The 19657-nt window shown below is 44.9% G+C and overlaps 1 protein-coding gene across 1 annotated transcript in view; it reads right to left on the minus strand.

Moving 5' to 3' along the window:
• Window positions 1–2612: 2612 nt before the first annotated feature.
• SLC6A20 (solute carrier family 6 member 20) overlaps window positions 2613–19657 on the minus strand; it is a 140711-nt gene continuing 123666 nt past the window's right edge. Inside the window, exons 10-11 of the mRNA XM_030190010.1 lie at window positions 8919–9084; window positions 2613–2929 (exon numbers count right to left, since the gene is read on the minus strand). Coding sequence (XP_030045870.1) covers window positions 2780–2929; window positions 8919–9084 — 316 coding nt within the window. The 3' untranslated portion in view covers window positions 2613–2779. The remainder of the gene's footprint in view (window positions 2930–8918; window positions 9085–19657) is intronic.

Here is a 19657-nt window from a genome sequence, read left to right on the forward strand (position 1 = left end):
TCAGAGATACTGCTCCCTCCAACAGTCCACACAGCTCTTTGTTACTTACAACCCTGGCCTACCTGTTGAAATGTACCATCTCCACTTGGATTTCAGACAGCATTTCTTTTTGTTACCAAAAGTCTGGCCACACCCTGACTGGTAAGGTTGGAGCACATTGACTTCGAGCCACAGCTTCCTCAGTAGCCAATACTCATGCCACTATGTTTTCTACATGGTGGCACCTGGTCCTCTGTGCATACTTTCACGAAGCATTACTGCTTGGATCATGACTCAGCTCAAGCTGTGCACTTTGATCAATCTGACCTTCCCAATCTCTTCACACCCTAAGACTGTTGGCTGTCTCATCAAAACATCAGTCTACAGCCATCTACTTTTTCAGTGCACAGCTAGGGACTCGCCATCAAAGTATGCTTGCATTTCCCGTGCTTTGGCTCTGGAGAAAGTGAAGTTGCTTACCTGTAATAGGGGTTTGCTGTAGACAGCATAGGAATGCAGCTACACTTACCCTCCCCCTATCCCCTAAAGCACTGACACACAGGATCAGTCTGAGGTCTTTACCATCAAGTGTGGCTGCATTCCCCTGCTGTCTACGGAGAACCTCTGTTACGGGTAAGCAATGAAAATATTGTAGCTTTCTGCCAGAGGAAGAAGTTGTATTGTGATTCATTTTCAAAACTGAATATCCGTCTAAAATCTCCCTTTGCAGTAGTTGGTGTTCTTGGTTTAATAAAGATACTTACAGGAACCATTGTTCTTTGGGAGAGCAGGTGATCTGTTAGCATTAGGCTACTCCCTCACAATACTTCTTTTGTACAGGTGCTATCTTTTATTTAGACATTTATCTCTATAAATATGGTTTTCCCAATTTATAGTTGTGTTTCTCTAAAAAGCAAGAGCACCTGTTTATTTATTTATTGCATTTGTATCCCACATTTTCCCACCTATTTGCAGGCTCAATGTGGCTTACATAGTTTTCTTAACATTGTCATTCCAGGATATCGGATACAGTTAGTATTGTGCAGAGATTAAGTTCTGGTCAAAACATCCTTCTATATGTATGTTTTCACATATACAGAGATGTGCATACTAAACCACTACAAGGGTGCCGTGCAGAGCTGTGCAGATGGCCAGGCCCCTCTACCTGAACAGTGAAGGGACCTGGCAGACGATGACAGGATGCCCACCCAAACCAGCAGCAGGAGAGGCAGTTTTATAATAAAAGCCATGTGATCTCACAGCTTGTACTGTGGACTATCTCTGCATCGGTGGGCCATAAGCTTCTCCTGTTACCTGGGTGGATGAAAACGAGAAGGTGGTGGGGCAACACAGTTAAGATGTGAATCACAATAGAAGAGTGAATATGAGAATATTAAATTTTCCAAGACCAATTGAAGTTCTTCCTTTGGAATTATTTAAAAAATACCTGACTGAAATATTGAAAATATTACCTCAAAATGTTCCCCCTGTTAATAAGATATTCTACCTTCCAAAAAAACATCAAGAAGAGACCCATGAAGTCTTAGAGCATGAGAAATCCGATGACTTGAAAGACATCTCTTTAACTTTGGAGGACTCTTTAACTGAAGTAACTAATAGGGCCACTCTTTTGGTGTCATTTGTATTCGAGCAGGATTTTAATGCAATAATGAAACTTTACTTCAAGAATATGCACCAAAACGTTTGTGGCCAGAAACTGTGGATATTTCCTGATATTACTAAAGTCACCCAAGATAGAAGAAAGAAATTTCTGGAATTAAGAGAGGAGACACGGTCATTGGGTGCAACATTCCTGTTTGCATATCTGTGTAAATGTATAGTTAAATACGTGGGACTTAAGTACATTTTCTTTATGCCAGAACAGTTGAAAGCCTTCATAGACCTGAAAAGAGTAGCTAAGACATGACAACAGCAGGCATTAAGTATATATATTGGTGGAGGGAATGCCTTTTTGGTTTGTTAATTTCCTTTTATTTAGATTTCCCTGATCTTTTCTTTCCACCCCCCCTCAGGCAATTTTTGTGGTCCAAGGAAGGGACAAAAGAATCTTTTTATGTGTCCTAATTATATATCATGATTATAATATACTTGATTTCTTCTGTATCCTGATTTACATGTAACAAGATTTATGCTTGTGTAAAGTATATAAATGAATAAATAAACAAATTAAAAAAAAAGATGTAAATCACAAGCTCCGCTGCACTTAGTCTGAAGAGATACTTGATTGTGTGGGCAGAAAGAGGAAGAGATGTGAGGAATGGGGAGACTGACAGGAAGAGGGCTACCTCCAGTGTCATCCCCCACCTACACCCGATCCATAAATAAAACCATACACTGTCTTACACTCCCATAGCAGCCTACAGCGATTGGTACTATTTGCCATTTCTATAGCAGTACTAGAAGTACATACTTCACCATGCCTCTCTCCACAAAGTCCCCCCATGGAGACATGTCTGACTTTGCTAAGTGATGATGGAAACCACCAGCATGCCATATTGAGAGGGTCTTTTACTAAGGTGCGCTAAACGCTGAGAAGCCCATAGGAATATAATGGGCATCTCATCATTTAGTGTGAGCTAAAAACACTTGCACACCTTAGTAAAAGACTCCCTAAGTGTGCACTTTTCAACTTGTATGTTTATTATTATTATTATTGTAGGTAACTATAACAACCAAGACACATACATAAATAGTTACAATGGCAATGATTACTCTAGTCTCAACAAAGCAACCAGAAGCTTTCATTGGTCCGTAGTAGTAAAAATAATAATTAAAAAAATCATGCAATAACAGATATGCTGGGCCTCTGTGATTTCCTCCTGATAAAGGTGATGAGAGCAGCCAGTGGTATACATATTATGGATGCTGCAACAAGTAGCCCAATAACCACTAGGGCATACGTGGGATAATCTTTTGGGATCAGTCGACCCTGGGAACAAGAAACAAAATACTCTATTAATGTTTACTCAACCTTTTCCCATCTGAGTCGCTTTTTCTTAGGACATGGAGGTATTCTTTCCAAACAGCAGCAAGAGAATGCACATAGACCAGTCAACAATAAGACAGAGTGTTCTCTGGGATATGTGGAGGGGCATAATCGAATGGGGACGCCATCTCTAAGGGCGCCCATCTCTAAGGATGTCCCGGCGAAGGGGCGGGGAAACCCGTATTATCGAAACAAGATGGGCGTCCATCTTTCGTTTCGATAATACGGTCGGGGACGCCCAAATCCCAATATTTAGGTCGACCTTAGAGATGGTCGTCCTTAGAGATGGTAGTCCCCGGTTTTCGGCGATAATGGAAACCGAGGACGCCCATCTCAGAAACGACCAAATCCAAGTCCTTTGGTTGTGGGAGGAGCCAGCATTCATAGTGCATTGGTCCCCCTCACATGCTAGGACACCAACTGGGCACCCTAGGGGGCACTGCAGTGGACTTCAGAATTTGCTCCCAAGTGCATAGCTCCCTTACCTTGTGTGCTGAACCCCCCAACCCCCACTCCCCACAACTGTACAACACTACCATAGCCCTAAGGGGTGAAGGAAGGCACCTAGATGTGGGTACAGTGGATTTTGGGTGGGTTTTGAAGGGCTCCCATTTACCACCACAAGTGTAACAGGTAGGGGGGGATGGGCCTGGGTCTGCGTGGCTGAAGTGCACTGCACCCACTAAAACTGCTTCACAGACCTGCGTACTGCTGTCAGGGAGCTGGGTATGACATTTGAGGCTGGCAGAAAATAAAAAAATTAAGCTTTTTTTTTTAGGGTGGGAGGGGGTTGGTGACCACTGGGGGAGTAAGGAAGGTCATCCCTGATTCCCTCCGGTGGTCATCTGGTCAGTTCGGGCACCTTTTTGAGGCTTGGTCGTGAAAAAAAATGGACCAAGTAAAGTTGGTCAAGTGCTCGTCAGGAACGCCCTTCTTTTTTCCATTATCAGCCGAGGATGCCCATCTCTTAACCACGCCCATATCCATCAATGGGGAACTGTCTAGAAGGATTGTTTTGTAAGTTTCTATGAATGGTGAAGGCACATTATGATAAAGGACTTGTTCCTACATCAAGTTTTAATGGATCACTTGTATGTGGTTAATAGAATATGATAGGAGCATGGTTATGAAGTATATGCTTACTTATTTTTCAATCTGCAGTTTATACAACAGTAGCTGCTACTCAAAATGTGCGTAATGCTGCCCATAAGAAAAGAGTGGTGAAATTGAGCATGCCTATAGAAGGGGTGGGTGGATGCAGTATCTGGCATGCAAAACACTTGATGGCCCTTTTATCAAGTTGTGGTAAAAAGTGTCCCGCGGTAGTGTTAGCGCGTGGAATTGCCTTGGCGGGAAAAAAGGAATTTTTTTTGAATTGGTGTCATTAATAGCTGTGCACTAACATCAAAATTAGCATTCAGCCATTTACTGCCTGATCCCTTACCACCTACTAAATAGGTGATGGTAAGGGCTCACACACTAACACACAGTGTGCCCGCACTGCCCAATTACTGCCAGGAATGCCTACTCCCCACCTCTGTGCTAGAAAATAAAATTATTTTCTAGTGCTGCAAACTCAGAACTATCACTGGGCATGCTCGGTGGTAGTGCAGTGCTGTTATGCCACATGTGGCAGCCCTGCTGCTGCTTGGCAAAAGGCCCCTTGGTTTTTACATTATAATATTGACAAAAAATTAATAAACAGAGGGAGTCTTTTTACTTATAAAAGAATTATATTTTGACTTGTGGCCTTGGCATTGACTTTCATAAAATTAGGGCCTGTTGACCGAGTCTTCTGGCCAAACATTCACAGCACTGATAAGATTGTTGTTTTGGTTAATGGTTCTTCTTTTCCATTTAATTAAGCTACCACTATAATGCATACACAGAATGGTTGGGTGCTTTCTTCCAAAATAATCATATTGAGGTCTTTAAATTGTTTTAAAATGAAAAGCACTGGCCATTTTTTTGTTACATTTGTACCCTGTGCTTTCCCACTCATGGCAGGCTCAATGTGGCTTACATATTGTATATAGGTACTTATTTGTACCTGGGGCAAAGGAGGGTTAAGTGACTTGCCCAGAGTCACAAGGAGCTGCCTGTGCTTGAAGTGGGAATGGAACTCAGTTCCTCAGGACCAAAGTCCACCACCCTAACCACTAGGCCACTCTTCCACTCCTATTTTAGTCACCCTCTGGACTGACCCCATCCTGTTTGCACTCCAAATGCTGTCTCACTAGAGACTTGTACAGAGGCACTATTGCCTCCTTTCTCTGCTGGCCATTTGCATACATCTGGCTTTTGCCATTGCCCTTCCTCCTGTTTGGCCATCTAAAAATAATTAGGCACGCCTATCCCCAAGGTTCTAGTCTTTTGTGCACAGAGCTAGTTCACTCTCTACACTGTACTGCTCCCTTGAGTTTGTGTGGCCCAAATGCATGACCCTGCAATTTTTGTAGCATTAAATCTTAGTTGCCAAATTGTACACTAGCCCTCAACTCTTCACTAGATCTCTCCTCATCTACATCTTCCTGGGTGTCTATTGCAGATTTGATATTATCTGCAAAGAATCAAACCTTACCTGATAGTCCTTTTGCAATACCACAAAAAAAAGTTATATAGATAGATATAAAAAGTTTCCGAAGGCCTGTGTTTACAAAGACGCGCTATAGGCACATTTGCATTTTTAATGCACATTAAATGCTAATGCATGTCAAACGCTAATGCGCCTATAGGAATGTATTGACGCATTAGCGTTTAATGCGCCTTAACATTATAGGTTTGTTAAAAATGCCAACATGCCTTAGTAAACATGCCCTTAAGTTTCTTCAATACCCTTGGATGTATCCCATCCATCCCCTTCACTTTACCTACTTTTTAGTTTAGCTAGCTCTTCATGAACAGCCTTCAGAAAATTATTTGAGTCTACCTCACTTCCATCCTTATATGTTTGTTTTCTGCAGTCCTGCTCTAGGTGAACACAAAACAGAAATATTTAAGTAATTCCTTTTTATCCTCATCGTCTTCTACGTATTCCTTCCCTTCACTCTTGACTCTGACAATGCCTCTTTTGCACTTCCTCCTATCATGAACATACAGTATCTACAAATGGTCTTGTTTCCCCTTTTTACTGTATCAACATATTTTTCTTCCATTCGTATATTTGCTTTCCTGATTACTTTACTGGCTTCTATTAGTTGTTCCAGATGTCGTTTGTCTTCCTCTGTAGAAAAACATAGGAACAGAAAAATAAAGCAGATGACGATCATATGGCCTATCCAGTCTGTGATCCCTTATAGTTTATGAAAGCTTACCTCTTTTTCCTTACCTTTTCCTTACTATCGAGAACCATAGTGGCCTCTTCCTCTTGCTTTTGTCTATGTTCCTAACAAAAAGGTTTGTTGCCCTTAAAATATCCATTTCAATTTGTCCACTGCTTTTCTGCTTCCCTCAGATGTTCCTGTTGAGCTAACAACTCCTTGCGGTATTCCCCCATCTACACATGATTTCTGGAATTCTGGGACCCTCACTTCAGTAGTGTAGCCAGGCCTGACATTTTATTTTAGGTGGGCTAAGAGTTAACTTAGATGGGTACTAGGCATCTCCCCCATCCCCCATCCCCCCCCCCCCACAGAGATACTATACCCAGAAAAGGGGGGGGGGAAGAGTGATAGAGAGAACAGATGTAGAAATGGACACTACATCAAAAATATTTGTACCCCTCCCCTTTTTAGATGGCTACCAGACTGGGTGGCCTGTGCCCATCCAGGCCTACCCATACCTAAGCCCCTGCTTCACTTCAATGAACCCTCTCCACATGTGTCCTGATAAAGAACCACACCATCTGGATGCCATATGATCACCCCACTAGAACATAAATATACTATCCATTTGTAAGCACCAGGTCCAGTATGGACCCCTCCCATATGGGTTCCATCAGCAGTGGCTGGAACAGTTCTCCCTGTAGTGAATCTAAGATCTTCTACTCCTAGATGATGCTACAGCAGGGATATCCGAATCAACAGCTAGCCTCTCAGAAATCACCTCTTAGCAGTACTAATTTTATAGAAATATTGTGAACATCTTCAATTAAAACTTTGTCCATGTCTTCTGCCTGTGAAGGAGGTCTGTATGTCACAGCAGTGTCAATAGATGTTCCTTTCCTTCTTTCCAGATTAGCACACATTGCTTCCACCATACCTTGTATTATGTTCTGCAATTCTGTTGTTTTATTTTCTTTAACAAATTGTACCACTCTATCCCTCTTGTCATGGTTCTTTGTGACCACTATTAAATCCAAGTCAGCCTCTTCTCTCACAGCCTATAGATCCAGGAACTTATTTACCTTATTAGGGCATATGTATGCACAACTTTCCAGTGCCTTTTCCCCCATTTCTGTAGAGGAATTTGGGGCCCTGTTTACTAAGGTGTGCTAGGGTTTTTAGCGCATGCTAAAATTAGCTTGTGCTAAACACTAGAGACACCCATATGGGTGTCTCTAGCATTTAGTACACACTAAAAATGCTAGCGCACCGGCTTAATAAACAGGGCCCTTAATGTTTTATTTACCTGGGGCCTTTGTTCACCTATTTTTGGTGATCCTAGTTTAAAGACCTCTTCAGTAGGTCAGCCAGACTGTTGTGGAAGACACTGCACCCATTTTTCAATAGGTGAGCAGCCCTGAAAAATTATCCCATGGTCCAGAAAATCAAAACAGTCTGCCTTAATGCAGACGTTGACAAATTTTCTTTGGATTTATTTATTTCTTTTTATTTATGTGTTCTTGTATCCCACTATTATCCAAAAACTAGTTTCGGTTCAAAATGGCTTACAACTACATTTTGGTGGAGTTACATTTCTGCTTTGCAGTGTGAAATGGACATCTGTAGTTTGTGTAGTTATTTAAGGGTTTGTGGGGAGATGGATTTGGCAGGGAAGGGAGGTAATTGGTAGTTTTGTAGTTAGCTGTAGAATTTTTTGAAGAGAGAGATTTTCAGTTCTTTCCTGAATTAGAGGAGGTTTGTGATGCTTCTTATTTTTGTATTGAGCTCCACTATTTGGAGCTTTCTGATTTTTAAAATAAACCCAGACAACAAAATAAATTCCCTTTCATAAAACAGGCAGATTCACTGCCCCTCTCCCTAAACAATGTATGCTAATAAAAAATAAGGAGAGCAACGCTTGAACACTCCCACATATTTCTTCCATAAAAATTTTGTAGTTCTGCAAACATTGCCAAAACTCTGTTTTGATTTAGCCTGGGCCTAGACTACAAAACATACAGTATATACATAAATAAACCCACACATTTCTTCTTTCCATTCCATATTTTTTTTTGAACACTGCAAAGTAGGTACCCCTCCAAAACATTTTCAGGAGAAACTCATGCTTCCTGTTTCTCAGCGCAAAATCTCACACCCCATCACTTACAGAAGTGAGGTAGGAACCTACACAAGGAAACATGGAGGAGCAGTGTCAGTGAGAACAGCAGTCAGCCTTGGGCTAACCCGTTTGGCAGTGGTGAAGGAATGTCTGCGAGAGTGACAGATTACAGGTAATGACATTTTAGCTCTACAGTTGCTCTGGTGACATCATCATCAAAGGCCCAAAATGCCCACCTTTGACTTGAGAATCTCAACATGTCATCATAGGTGGACAGTTTGGGCCTTCAGTGATGATGTTGCCATAGCAGTCAAGGAGTTATAGCATCTGTGACCCAGAGGTAATGCTAATTTACCCAATGCTGAGCAATCCAGAGAAAAAGCTCAACCATCTGGTAGGCCAGTTTGGGCCCATAGACCATAGTCTACCCACCTCTTAATAGAGATATTTGTTATAGGCACATTTATAGTTGAGTAGGCTAAGAATGCTTTGCACCTCCTATGCATGCATCTTTTCAACTTATTTCAGTGCCATACAGCGTTAGACATACCTCACTTGCATCCCATGCTTGATACTGCAGTGTTCCTGTGAGGATGTAGTCGGTTATATAAAATATAAATAGACTTATGATTAACAGAGGGCTAGCAAAAGCCCACATAATTTTCCAGTACCAGCTTGGTTTATGTCCGATCATCAGCTGAAGGTCCTTTTCAAATCTGATAACAGGAAGGAGAAGAAAGAGTAGTGAAACAGCATGGAAATGATCAATGCTTTTCATCTGGGCTCCCCATCTGCAAAATTCCTCAGCTGGAAGCATTTTCTTTTATACTACCCAAAAAAAAATTTATGGTGCATATTTGAATTTAGCTTACATCTGTTTCAGACATACAAGGCAAGTTATATACAGATAAGGTAGGTATTTCCCTGTTCCCAGAGGGCTTACAATCTAAGCTTGCTTTAGAGCCGTGTGCTCATCGATGCAGTAAACTATTTATATGGAAACTTGATTTGTGAAGAATTTGTGCACTAACCTGGGAGGGCACACTGGATGCACGTGCAGAAGGCCTGCGCTATGGGCAGCTAGTGCTGTGCACATATGCAAGTAAAAAGTGGTACATCGAGAGTAAAATAAAGATAAACTTATTTGTGCATGAGCTGGAATGTTATTCTCCAAAGACAAGCAGGCTGATATTCTCACAAGTGGGTGACGCCACGTCGGCCCCGGAGGATTTTAAAGCAAAATCTCAAAATCTCTTTACGGCGTTCCGTCGCGCGAGCGATCGTACTGCGCATGTGCGCACACCTATTCCCGCTCGCCGAGCGGACACGCCCCTCAGTTTTTCTTTTTCCGCGTCTGAGGAGACACGGAGTTCGTTAGGGCTTCGTGTTTTCTTCAGGTCTTCGGAGTAAATCTCTTTTTTATTTTTTCATTTGTACTTTTTATGGCAGGCTCATTGTGGCTTATATATACAGGTATTTTTTGTACCTGAGGCAAGAAAAAATTTAAGTAATTGCCAGAGTCACAAGGGGCTGTGCCTCAACGAAGCATATAAGCTTCTCTTTTTCTTTTTTACTTCAAAAGTGCTGGTATATTGTTATCTGTGGGCTAGCCAGCAAATAAAACAAGCCCACATTTTTTGATCCATTTATTAAAACTTAAACAAATTGCTCTCGAGAGCTGTGAGAGCCTGCTTCAGCACACTACTGTCTTTGAGCCTCACAAGTGGTGAAGGTGTATGTCACAGGAAAAACCAGGAACCTAAGCAGGTGCATCCCTGGTTAGCCACTGAATGGGCAGCCTGGTGACACAATATCAGTGGTGTAACCTTTGAAGTGAGTCTCCACCCGTCTCGGCGTCTCCTGCTCTGCAGGTCATTCGGACGCATCGGCGGAAGTGTCTTGGGCCGGATCATCTCCCTGTGAAGCGCAAGTAGTGTCTCAAAGTACCGAGACGTATTCTACTCTGCCAGGGATGCCCAAAGGACCGGATCATCTCCCTGTGAAGCGCAAGTAGTGTCTCAAAGTACCGAGACGTATTCTACTCTGCCAGGGATGCCCAAAGGACCGGATCATCTCCCTGTGAAGCGCAAGTAGTGTCTCAAAGACGAGACTTATGCTACTTGTCAGGGATGCCCACAGGAGTTTCTGGAGTCCGACAGAGACCGATGCACGCTGGGTATAGTTATGCATCGAGTAGGTCTCCACCTGCCTCGGCGCCTCCTGCTTGGCAGGTCATTCGGGCGCATCAGCGGGTGTCGGTACCATCGGTGCCCAGAGCTTTGCTCCCTCTGTTATGGAGGTATTCGGGCTTCAGACATCAGTCGGTGCCGAGAGCGTTGCTCCCTCTATTATGGAGGTATCCTGGCATTGGACGTCGATACACCGCATCGCGGGTGTCATGGGTACCGTCGGTACCGAGTATCATCGGTACCGGGTGTCATGGGTACCGTCGGTACCGAGTATCATCGGTACCGGGTGTCATGGGTACCGTCGGTGCCGAGTATCATCGGTACCGGGTGTCATGGGTACCGTCGGTACCGAGTATCATCGGTACCATGGGTGCCGTCGGTACCGAGTATCATCGGTACCATGGGTGCCGTCGGTGCCGAATGTCACCGGTGCGTCGGTACCGAGGAGTATCGGTACCGGGAACATTGGTACCATGGTCGGTGCCATGGGTCCCGTCGGTACCGGTACCATCGGTACCATGGATTCCGTCAGCACCGGGTATCATCGGTACCATGGGTACCATCGGTGCCGAGTGTCTTCGGTGCATGGGCACCGTCGGCACCAGGTATCACCATCGGCATCAGATATCATGGGCACCATCGATCACAGGTATCATCGCCCATCGGTACCGAGTATCACGAGTACCATCGGTATCGGGTATCGTCGGTACCATGGATAGGTATCATGGATACCGTCGGTACATGAGTACCGTCGATACAAAATATCATGACCAGGTACCATCGGTACCATGGGTGCCATTGGTACCAGGTGTCTTGAGCACCGTCGATACCATGTGTACCATAGGTACCGTCGGTGCTGGTGGTGCCGAATATCATGGGTACCATCGGTACCACATGTCAAGGGTCCCTTCGGTACTAGGGTATCATGGGTACCATCGATACCAGATATCATGACTATCATCGGTACCAAGTACCATGGGTTCCATTGGTACCGGGGGTCATCGGTCCATGTGTATCATCGGCACCGTCGGTGCCATGAGTACTATCAGTACCATCGGTCACATCTCTGTTATGGAAGTCATCTGGCATTCTGGTTTCGATTCCCTTGCATTGCCAGATGTTGTCCTTGGCTTCGAGACCATGGGTACCATTGGATGCCATGGATGCTACCGCCTCCCGCGGCATCTAGCTTTTCAACTGGTCTCCTTCACCGATGCTGCCTCTGGTATGGGTGTTTGCTCGTAGAACTTACCGCGCCTCCATACCTTGGCTTCCAGGCCCAGAAATGCATGTTAAGAACAGCCATTTTGCTACAGGAGAACATATTTTTCCATAGCTGTTCTGTAGAATTGTATGTATGACAGTTGCTCTATACTGGTCAATGTTTGCATCTGAGCTGCTCTGTTTGAGTAGTTGGCTCAGTTCAATGATGGTTCATCTGATGAACATGAAGGTCATGGGGTTTCTCTGCTGAGAATCCTCTAGATCCTCTATTTGTCTTGACACATTACAATGGAGATTGTCAATCAGCCCAATGCCAGATGCTCGAGGTCCTGGACTACCATCTTCAACTCAGAACTGATAGCAGTTCTAAGAACTTGCTTCGGCGCCCCCGAGGCCAGAGCATACATCCTTAGCCTCCTTTGGAGAATGGCGTACCAGGCTGGCATGATCGCGTCCAAGACCAAGTCCTGCCAGATCTTTATGAACATTCCCACCGGAGTAGGCTACATCTTTTTTCCAAGTGTCGCAAGTTCCTGTCCAATGGCGTTTTCATCACTTGTATTGTAACACCTAGATTTCTGCTCTAGGTATGGTGATGCGCAGACTCTCATGACTGTGTGCCTCTCACCTGGAGGAGGAGACTCAGCAGAAAATTGTTGATATGCTGTGCATACACTTCCTCATCTCGGAACTTCTTTAAAGAGATCAGCACGCTCGTTCTAGTCAGCGGCGTGCACCTAATCAGGCTCCTGCAGCTATTCCGCAGGAACCAGAGAGGGGTTTTGGAGTGGCTCCAATTCAGCATAGCCACTATATAAAAAAAAAAAAAAAAAAAAACAACAAATGTCCGTACCGGCCAATCTGCCTGTCGGGGGGAAGTTCAAATATTCTCCACCACAGGTGACTTCTATATCCTCCAACCGGGGTTTTTTTTCAAATAGTCCGGTTAGGATACATTCTCAATCTGGAATCAAACCCTCCACATTGTTCATTGGAAGTTTAATCCTTTAGCTTCCATCAACAGTGAGTACTTGCAGAGGAACACTCTGCCTTTCTCAGTACCAATGCAGTCGAGCCTGTTCCACAAGGGTAAGAAGGATTGAGTTTCTATCCCAGGTCCTTCCTTGTGGGTTCCATCCCATCATAGACATAAGGGGCCTCAACAGATTTCGTTCAGGATGATTTCCCTGGGCATCCTTCTTCCCATACTTCAGGAAAACGAATGGTTATGCTCTCTGGGCTTACAAGATACTTCTACTCACTTTGCGTCCAGAGTATGTTTTTCCTAGTGCCTAGCTGTTGTTGCAGCGTATCTTCATGGACTGGGAGTGCAAGTGTTCCCTTAACACGTTAATTGCCCGTCTCAACAGATTACAGCACAGTAATATTGAGACTTCTAGACACATGGCTTCCACAGTTCACGTCTCTCCCTTGACACTTTTGCACATCTAGAGGATGTAACCCAACTGTTCGCCAGTCTTCGGAATTCCCCTCAGAGGTGGTTAATTCTCTTCATTTTGATTCTGAGGTGTCCAGTCCACCTTACTCAGTCAAAAGCTGCTGACGAAGGTTGCATCCCTCCTGGCTATCCAACCTAATTATTTTAATCAACCACACAATCGGGTTGTGATGTACTCGATAACAAAGGAGTACTGGATCTTGTCCTCTGAGTCAAGATGCCATGCAGATGTAGCGGTGGGCTCGCCAACGCGGCTTGTTTTCTCCAAGCCATTTATCTAATTGGCGTAAACAGCAGTCTGGCCGACAGGCTGAGCAACTTAGTTCAATCACAAAGTCCCTCAGTTCTGTTCCAGGCTGCAGGTTCACGGCAGACTACCATCGGATGCCTTTCTCCTTCTTTGGGGGACAAGTTTTCTGTATGCGTATCCTACCATACATCTGGTGGAAAAGACTTGCTGATTCTCAAGCAAGATTGTGGAGCCATGATTCTCATTGCTCCTTTCTAGCTACGTCAGATACGATTCCCTCTTCTTCTGGAGTTGGAATGTTTTCCAGCTCTCATTACGCAGAACGAGGGGGCACTTCTACATCCCAACCTCCAATCTATGGCTCACACGGTCTGGATGTTGAGAGTGTAGGTTTCGTTGACTTTTCCAGAAGAGTGTCTCCCGACTCTTGCCTGCTTCCAGAAAAAGATTTCACAAAGAGGTGTTATTCTTTTCATGGAAGAGGTTTGCCGTCTGGTGTGACAGCGAGGCCCTAGATCCTGCCTCTAGTCTTATACAGACCTTGCTTGAGTTCTTTCTACACCTGTCTGAATCTGGTCTCAAGACCAACTCGGTCAGTATTCATCTTCGTGCAATAAGAGCTTATCATCAACGTGTAAAAGGTCAGCCTTTAGCTATCCACTTCATGACGTTTACTTCTCCCACAGTATTGAGAGAATTCCTTGTATGTGTCTAAGGGGGATTATTTCTGTTGGGCTTAGCACCCCCAATAATTTTTACAGTTGGCTCTTATGCTTCGGTCAGAGCCCCTATCACTCCTTATTCAGTATCTTGGGGTCTCAATGTCGTTTTCATCCAGCTGCTGCAAGCTCAATTCGGGCCACTGGATTCCTGTCATCTGAAGTATTGGACCCGGAAGGTCATTTTCCTTGGTGGCTGTTCCTTCAACTCGATAGGTCGGTGAGCTTCAGACTCTAGTAGCTCAAGCTCCTTACCTTACTTCTCATCTTAACAGAGTAGTTCTTCGCATGCAGCCAAGGTTCTTACGGGCGCTGGTATCAGAGTACCATCTGATCCAGTCAATTGTCTTGCCAACATGCTTTCTCCCTCATCTTACAAGCCCTGGCGAAAGCAAGCTGCGCACTTTTTGCGTGGAGCAGACGAGCTCCCTCGCAAGGTCCGCCCAGTTGTTTATTTCTTTTAATGCCAGTTGCTGTCGGAAACCGCATCATTTCTTCTTAACTGGCAGATTGCATCTCCTTCATTTTTGTCCAAGCTGGACTGACTCTAGAGGGCCATGTCACGGCTCACAAAATTAGAGCCATGGCTGAATCGGTGACTAATCTAAAATCAGTCACTATTGAAGGGATCTGCAAAGCTGCGGCGTGGTCATCAGTCCACACATTCACATCTCACTACTGCCTTCAGCAGAATAGCCGACGCGTCAGTCGGTTTTGGGCAGTCGGGGCTGCAGAACTTCTTTGGGGTTTAGAATCCAACTCCAACCCTCCTAAGCCCATGTTTGTTCTGTTCCAGGCTACACTCATTTAGATGTTTCTTCTTTTCAGGTCAATTTTTATTCTGGCCTCGCCGTTGCGAGACTCTATTGACCACTGTTTGTTGTGTAAGCCTGAAAGCTTGGGATACCCCACTTGTGAGAATATCAGCCTGCTTGTCTTTGGAGAAAGAGTAGTTACTTACCTGTAACAGGTGTTCTCCGAAGACAGCAGGCTGCATATTCTCACAAACCCTCCCACCTTCCCCTTTTGGAGTTGTCTCCTCCATCTTTTGGATATAACTGAGGGGCGTGTCCGCTCGGCGAGCGGGAATAGGTGTGCGCACATGCGCAGTACGATCGCTTGCGCGACGGAACGCCGTAAAGAGATTTTGAGATTTTGCTTTAAAATCCTCCGGGGCCGACGTGGCGTCACCCACTTGTGAGAATATGCAGCCTGCTGTCTTCGGAGAACACCTGTTACAGGTAAGTAACTACTCTTTCTGCACATCAGTGGCGTAGCTAAGGGTGGGCCTGGGTGGGCCCAGGCCCACCTAATTTGGGCTCAGGCCCACCCAGTCGCAGGACACCTATGAAGTGTCTAGCAGGGATTCCCAAGCCTCACCAGCTGAAAATTCCTGTCCTTCCTGCATTCCAGCCTTCCCTCTGATGTATTCCCACCTATGCGGAACAGGAAGTTGCATCAGAGGGAAGGCTGTGGAGCCAACATGAGCAGTGTGTATTATTTGCTGCTTGCTGCCAGTGAAAATCTGCTATTTAAAAGGTATGGGGGGAGGGGACGTTTAAGAGAACATATGGTATGCAGGCAAGAGAGGGAGAGACCAAATCACTCGTGGGACAGGGCGGAGTTCTGCCCACCCATCTTGGGCCCAGGCCCACCCAAAATTGGGTGTCTGCCTACGCCCCTGCTGCACATACATATTGGCATCACAAAACTTCAATTTATAACGCTTTCTGATACTGATATTTATGTCCAGAACGACATCCTGCACTTGAGCAGATACTATTTTTTCTGCTTAGACCTGTACACAGAACTCCCTCATTCTGTCTTAAAAAGTTGCAGGGACTGTTATGCTTGCAGCAAAAAGAAGAAACAGGAATTAAATCCTCACAAATGCTACTGCAGAAGAATGAGCTAACCCTCTATGCCTCCTCAGGTCTGGTGTTGGGCTTGCCTTGAAGTCTTCTGCCTAGGGAAAAGTATTAGCCTTATTACCATTGATTTTAATGTGCTATGCACTGGTATCTAACACAAGGTTCTGTGCTGAGTTAACTTCTGTGCAAAACCCTTTTCTGTATTGTGCACAAACATCGCACCAACTGCACACTTCTGGGTTAGCCCCTAAGTTTGTATGTGAGGCAAGGGAGGATTAAAGTGACTTGCTCAAAATCACAAAGAGTGGCTGTGGGATTTGAACCTCCCTCCTCTGGTCTTAGCTCACTGTTTTAACCAGTGGTGTAGCCAAAGATGGACCTGGGTGGGCAAGGGCCCACCCATTTAGGGCTCAGGCCCATTCTGTAGCAGTGTACCTATGTGAGGGCTGGTGTTGGTCAGGGGCAAACTGGACCCCCATGGTCTGACATCTTTGTCCCTCCCCCCATTTCCCGCAGTCTGGTATCTCCCCCTCTCTCACCACTCCCCCACTCAGTCTGCATTAATGCATGTATTTCTTATAGGGTTTGCCAGCAGTGTCAGAGATTAACTCACGCTACTGCCCAACAAGCCCCAGAGCCTTTGTGTCCCACCCATGTGGAAACAGGAAGTTGTGTCAGAGAAGGTGGGACACATCATGGGGTTCACTGGGCAGCAGCATGAGTGAATTGCTGCCACTGCCAGCAGCCCCTATATTGAACAGACACATCAAGTTAGACCTGGAGGGCGGGGGAAGAATTGTGAGTGGGAGATGCCAGACTGTAGGGAATCAGCAGGGGGGGGGGGGGGGGACTGGAGGGAGAAAGAAATGCCAGACAATGGGAAGGAGTGGAGGGAGAGAGAACTGCTGGACAATGGGGAAGAATCAATGCAGGCGACTGACTGTGGATCCAGGAGCACAGAGAAAGGGAGAAAGAGATGGGGGACAATGGGAAGGAGGGAGGGAATAGAGAGGGTGAGATGTTAGACCCAGGGGTGGGAGGATTGAGGGAGGCAGGAAGAGAAGCCAGACAACAGGAGGCAGGGAGGGAAAAAAGAGAGAGAGAGAGAGATGTTGGACCCGGGGGTGGAATGGAGTGAGGGAGAGATGCTGGACAGAGGGAGGGAAGGAAGATAGAGGGAGAGATGTTGGACCAAAGGGGTATGGAGGAAGGGAAGAGGAAGGGAGAAACGCTCAGCAGAAGAGGTGCTGTGAGAACAGTTCCAGAGAAGAAGAGATCTACATTGGTAAGAATTTGCTGGGAAATTGTTTTTAAAGTTGGGGAAAGCTAGACTTAGAATTAAATAGGTAACCTCAGGGACCTTATTTTTGAGTTACTCTGCTCACTTAGGGGGCCTTTTACTAAAGATTAATTTGAGTTATATGTAGCAGGGCCCATAGGAATAAAATAAGTGCTGCTGCAGATAACTCAAGCTAATCTGTAGTAAAAGATCCCCTTAGTTTAAGGAATAGTTTTTATTAGCATATCTGTTACAGTTCCATAGGCTACTATTTTTTTGTTTTGTTACATTTGTACCCCGTGCTTTCCCACTCATGGCAGGCTCAATGCCACCACCCAAACCACTAGGCCACGCCTCCACTCCTTTGCAGCTTGGGTAGTGCAGATTTAGGTACATTCGTGTTGATTTGGATGTGTTTCTAGTTGGTAGGTCGATCAAGTCTGTCATATATCCCGGAGCTTCACCGTAGATAATTTTGTGAATCAGAGTGCAGATTTTGAAAGCAATGCGTGGTTTGATTGGGAGCCAGTATAGTTTTTCGCGAAGGGGTTTTGCACTTTCAAATTGCGTTTTTCCGAAGATAAGCCTAGCTGCCGTGTTTTGAGCGGTCTGAAGTTTCTTTAAGGTTTGTTCTTTACATCCCGCATAAATTCCATTGCAGTAGTCTACATGGCTTAGTACCATTGATTGTATCAGGTTGCGAAATGTTCCCCTCGGGAAGAATTGTTTCACGTGTTTGAGTTTCCACATTGAGTAGAACATTTTCTTTGTTGTGGATGTCACTTGGCTCTCTAGTGTTAAGTTGCGGCCCATTGTAACGCCGAGGATTTTCAGGCTGTCTGAGATCCTTTCCTGTAATGTTTTTGGTTTCATGCATTACACCAATGGTATCTAATTGTTCTCATACCTCACACTAACATTATTGGCTTTTCCATTGCAGTAGTCTACATGGCTTAGTACCATTGATTGTATCAGGTTGCGAAATGTTCCCCTCGGGAAGAATTGTTTCACGTGTTTGAGTTTCCACATTGAGTAGAACATTTTCTTTGTTGTGGATGTCACTTGGCTCTCTAGTGTTAAGTTGCGGCCCATTGTAACGCCGAGGATTTTCAGGCTGTCTGAGATCCTTTCCTGTAATGTTTTTGGTTTCATGCATTACACCAATGGTATCTAATTGTTCTCATACCTCACACTAACATTATTGGCTTTTGTCTTACCTAGAATGTAAACTGCACTGAACCCTGGAAAGGGGATATTAGCAGTGTACAAGAATTAATTTGATTTGATATAATGCTACCCCTCCACCAATTTGATCCACCCTATCACTGTGATATAATTTGTACCTTGGTAGGACAGTGTCCCACTGGTTATCCTCTTTCCACCAGGTTTCAGAGATGCCTATTATATCTTTCTTTTCATTTAGTGCAATATATTCTAACTTTATATTTGTTGTTGTTCCTATTTACAACTTGCTCAGCAGTTGACAGTGATAATTTGCAATCCTAAAAATCTGTCTGCTTTTTATTTGAAGACACCTTGTCTACTATGGTCATCTCTATTGCAACCTTGCTATTGGGATACCCTTTCCCTGTATGGTGATATCTTTGAAAGATACCTTGTTCCAAACCATGCACTTTTGAGCAACTGTCAGCCTTCCCCCAGTTTCTAGTTTAAAAGCTGCTCTATCAACTTTTTAAATGCTGTTGCCAGCAGCCTGGTTCTACCCTGTTTAAGATGGAGCCATTCATTCTGGAATAGGCTCCCCCTTCCCCAGAATGTTGCCCAGTTGCTAACAAATCTAAAACCCTCCTCTCTGCACCATCACCTCATTCATGCAGTGAGACTCTGGAGCTCTGCCTGTCTCTTGGGCCCTGCGTGTGGAATGGGGAGCACTTCTGAAAATGCTGCCCTGGAGGTTCTGGATTTGAGCTTTCTACCTAAGAGCCTACATTTGGCTTCCAGAACCTCCATCCCACATTTTAATATGTCATTGGTACCCACATGAACCAAAACAGCCGGCTCCTCCCCAGCACTGTCTAAAATCTTATCTAGGTGCCATGTGAGGTCTGCCACCTTCGCACCTGGCAGGCAAGTGACCAAGTGATCCTCATATCCACCAGCCACCCAGCTATCTACATTCCCAATGATCAAATCTCCAACTATAACCCTTCCCTCCTGGGTAGAAGCCCCTGGAGACACATCCTTGGTGCGAGAGGATGTTGCATCCCGTGGAGGGCAGGTGCTGGCTACAGGATCACTTCCTGCCTCTCCACAGTGATACTGTCCCTTGAGGAGACC

Source organism: Microcaecilia unicolor, chromosome 1, assembly GCF_901765095.1.
Source record: "Microcaecilia unicolor chromosome 1, aMicUni1.1, whole genome shotgun sequence".
NCBI classification, from domain to species: Eukaryota; Metazoa; Chordata; class Amphibia; order Gymnophiona; family Siphonopidae; genus Microcaecilia; species Microcaecilia unicolor.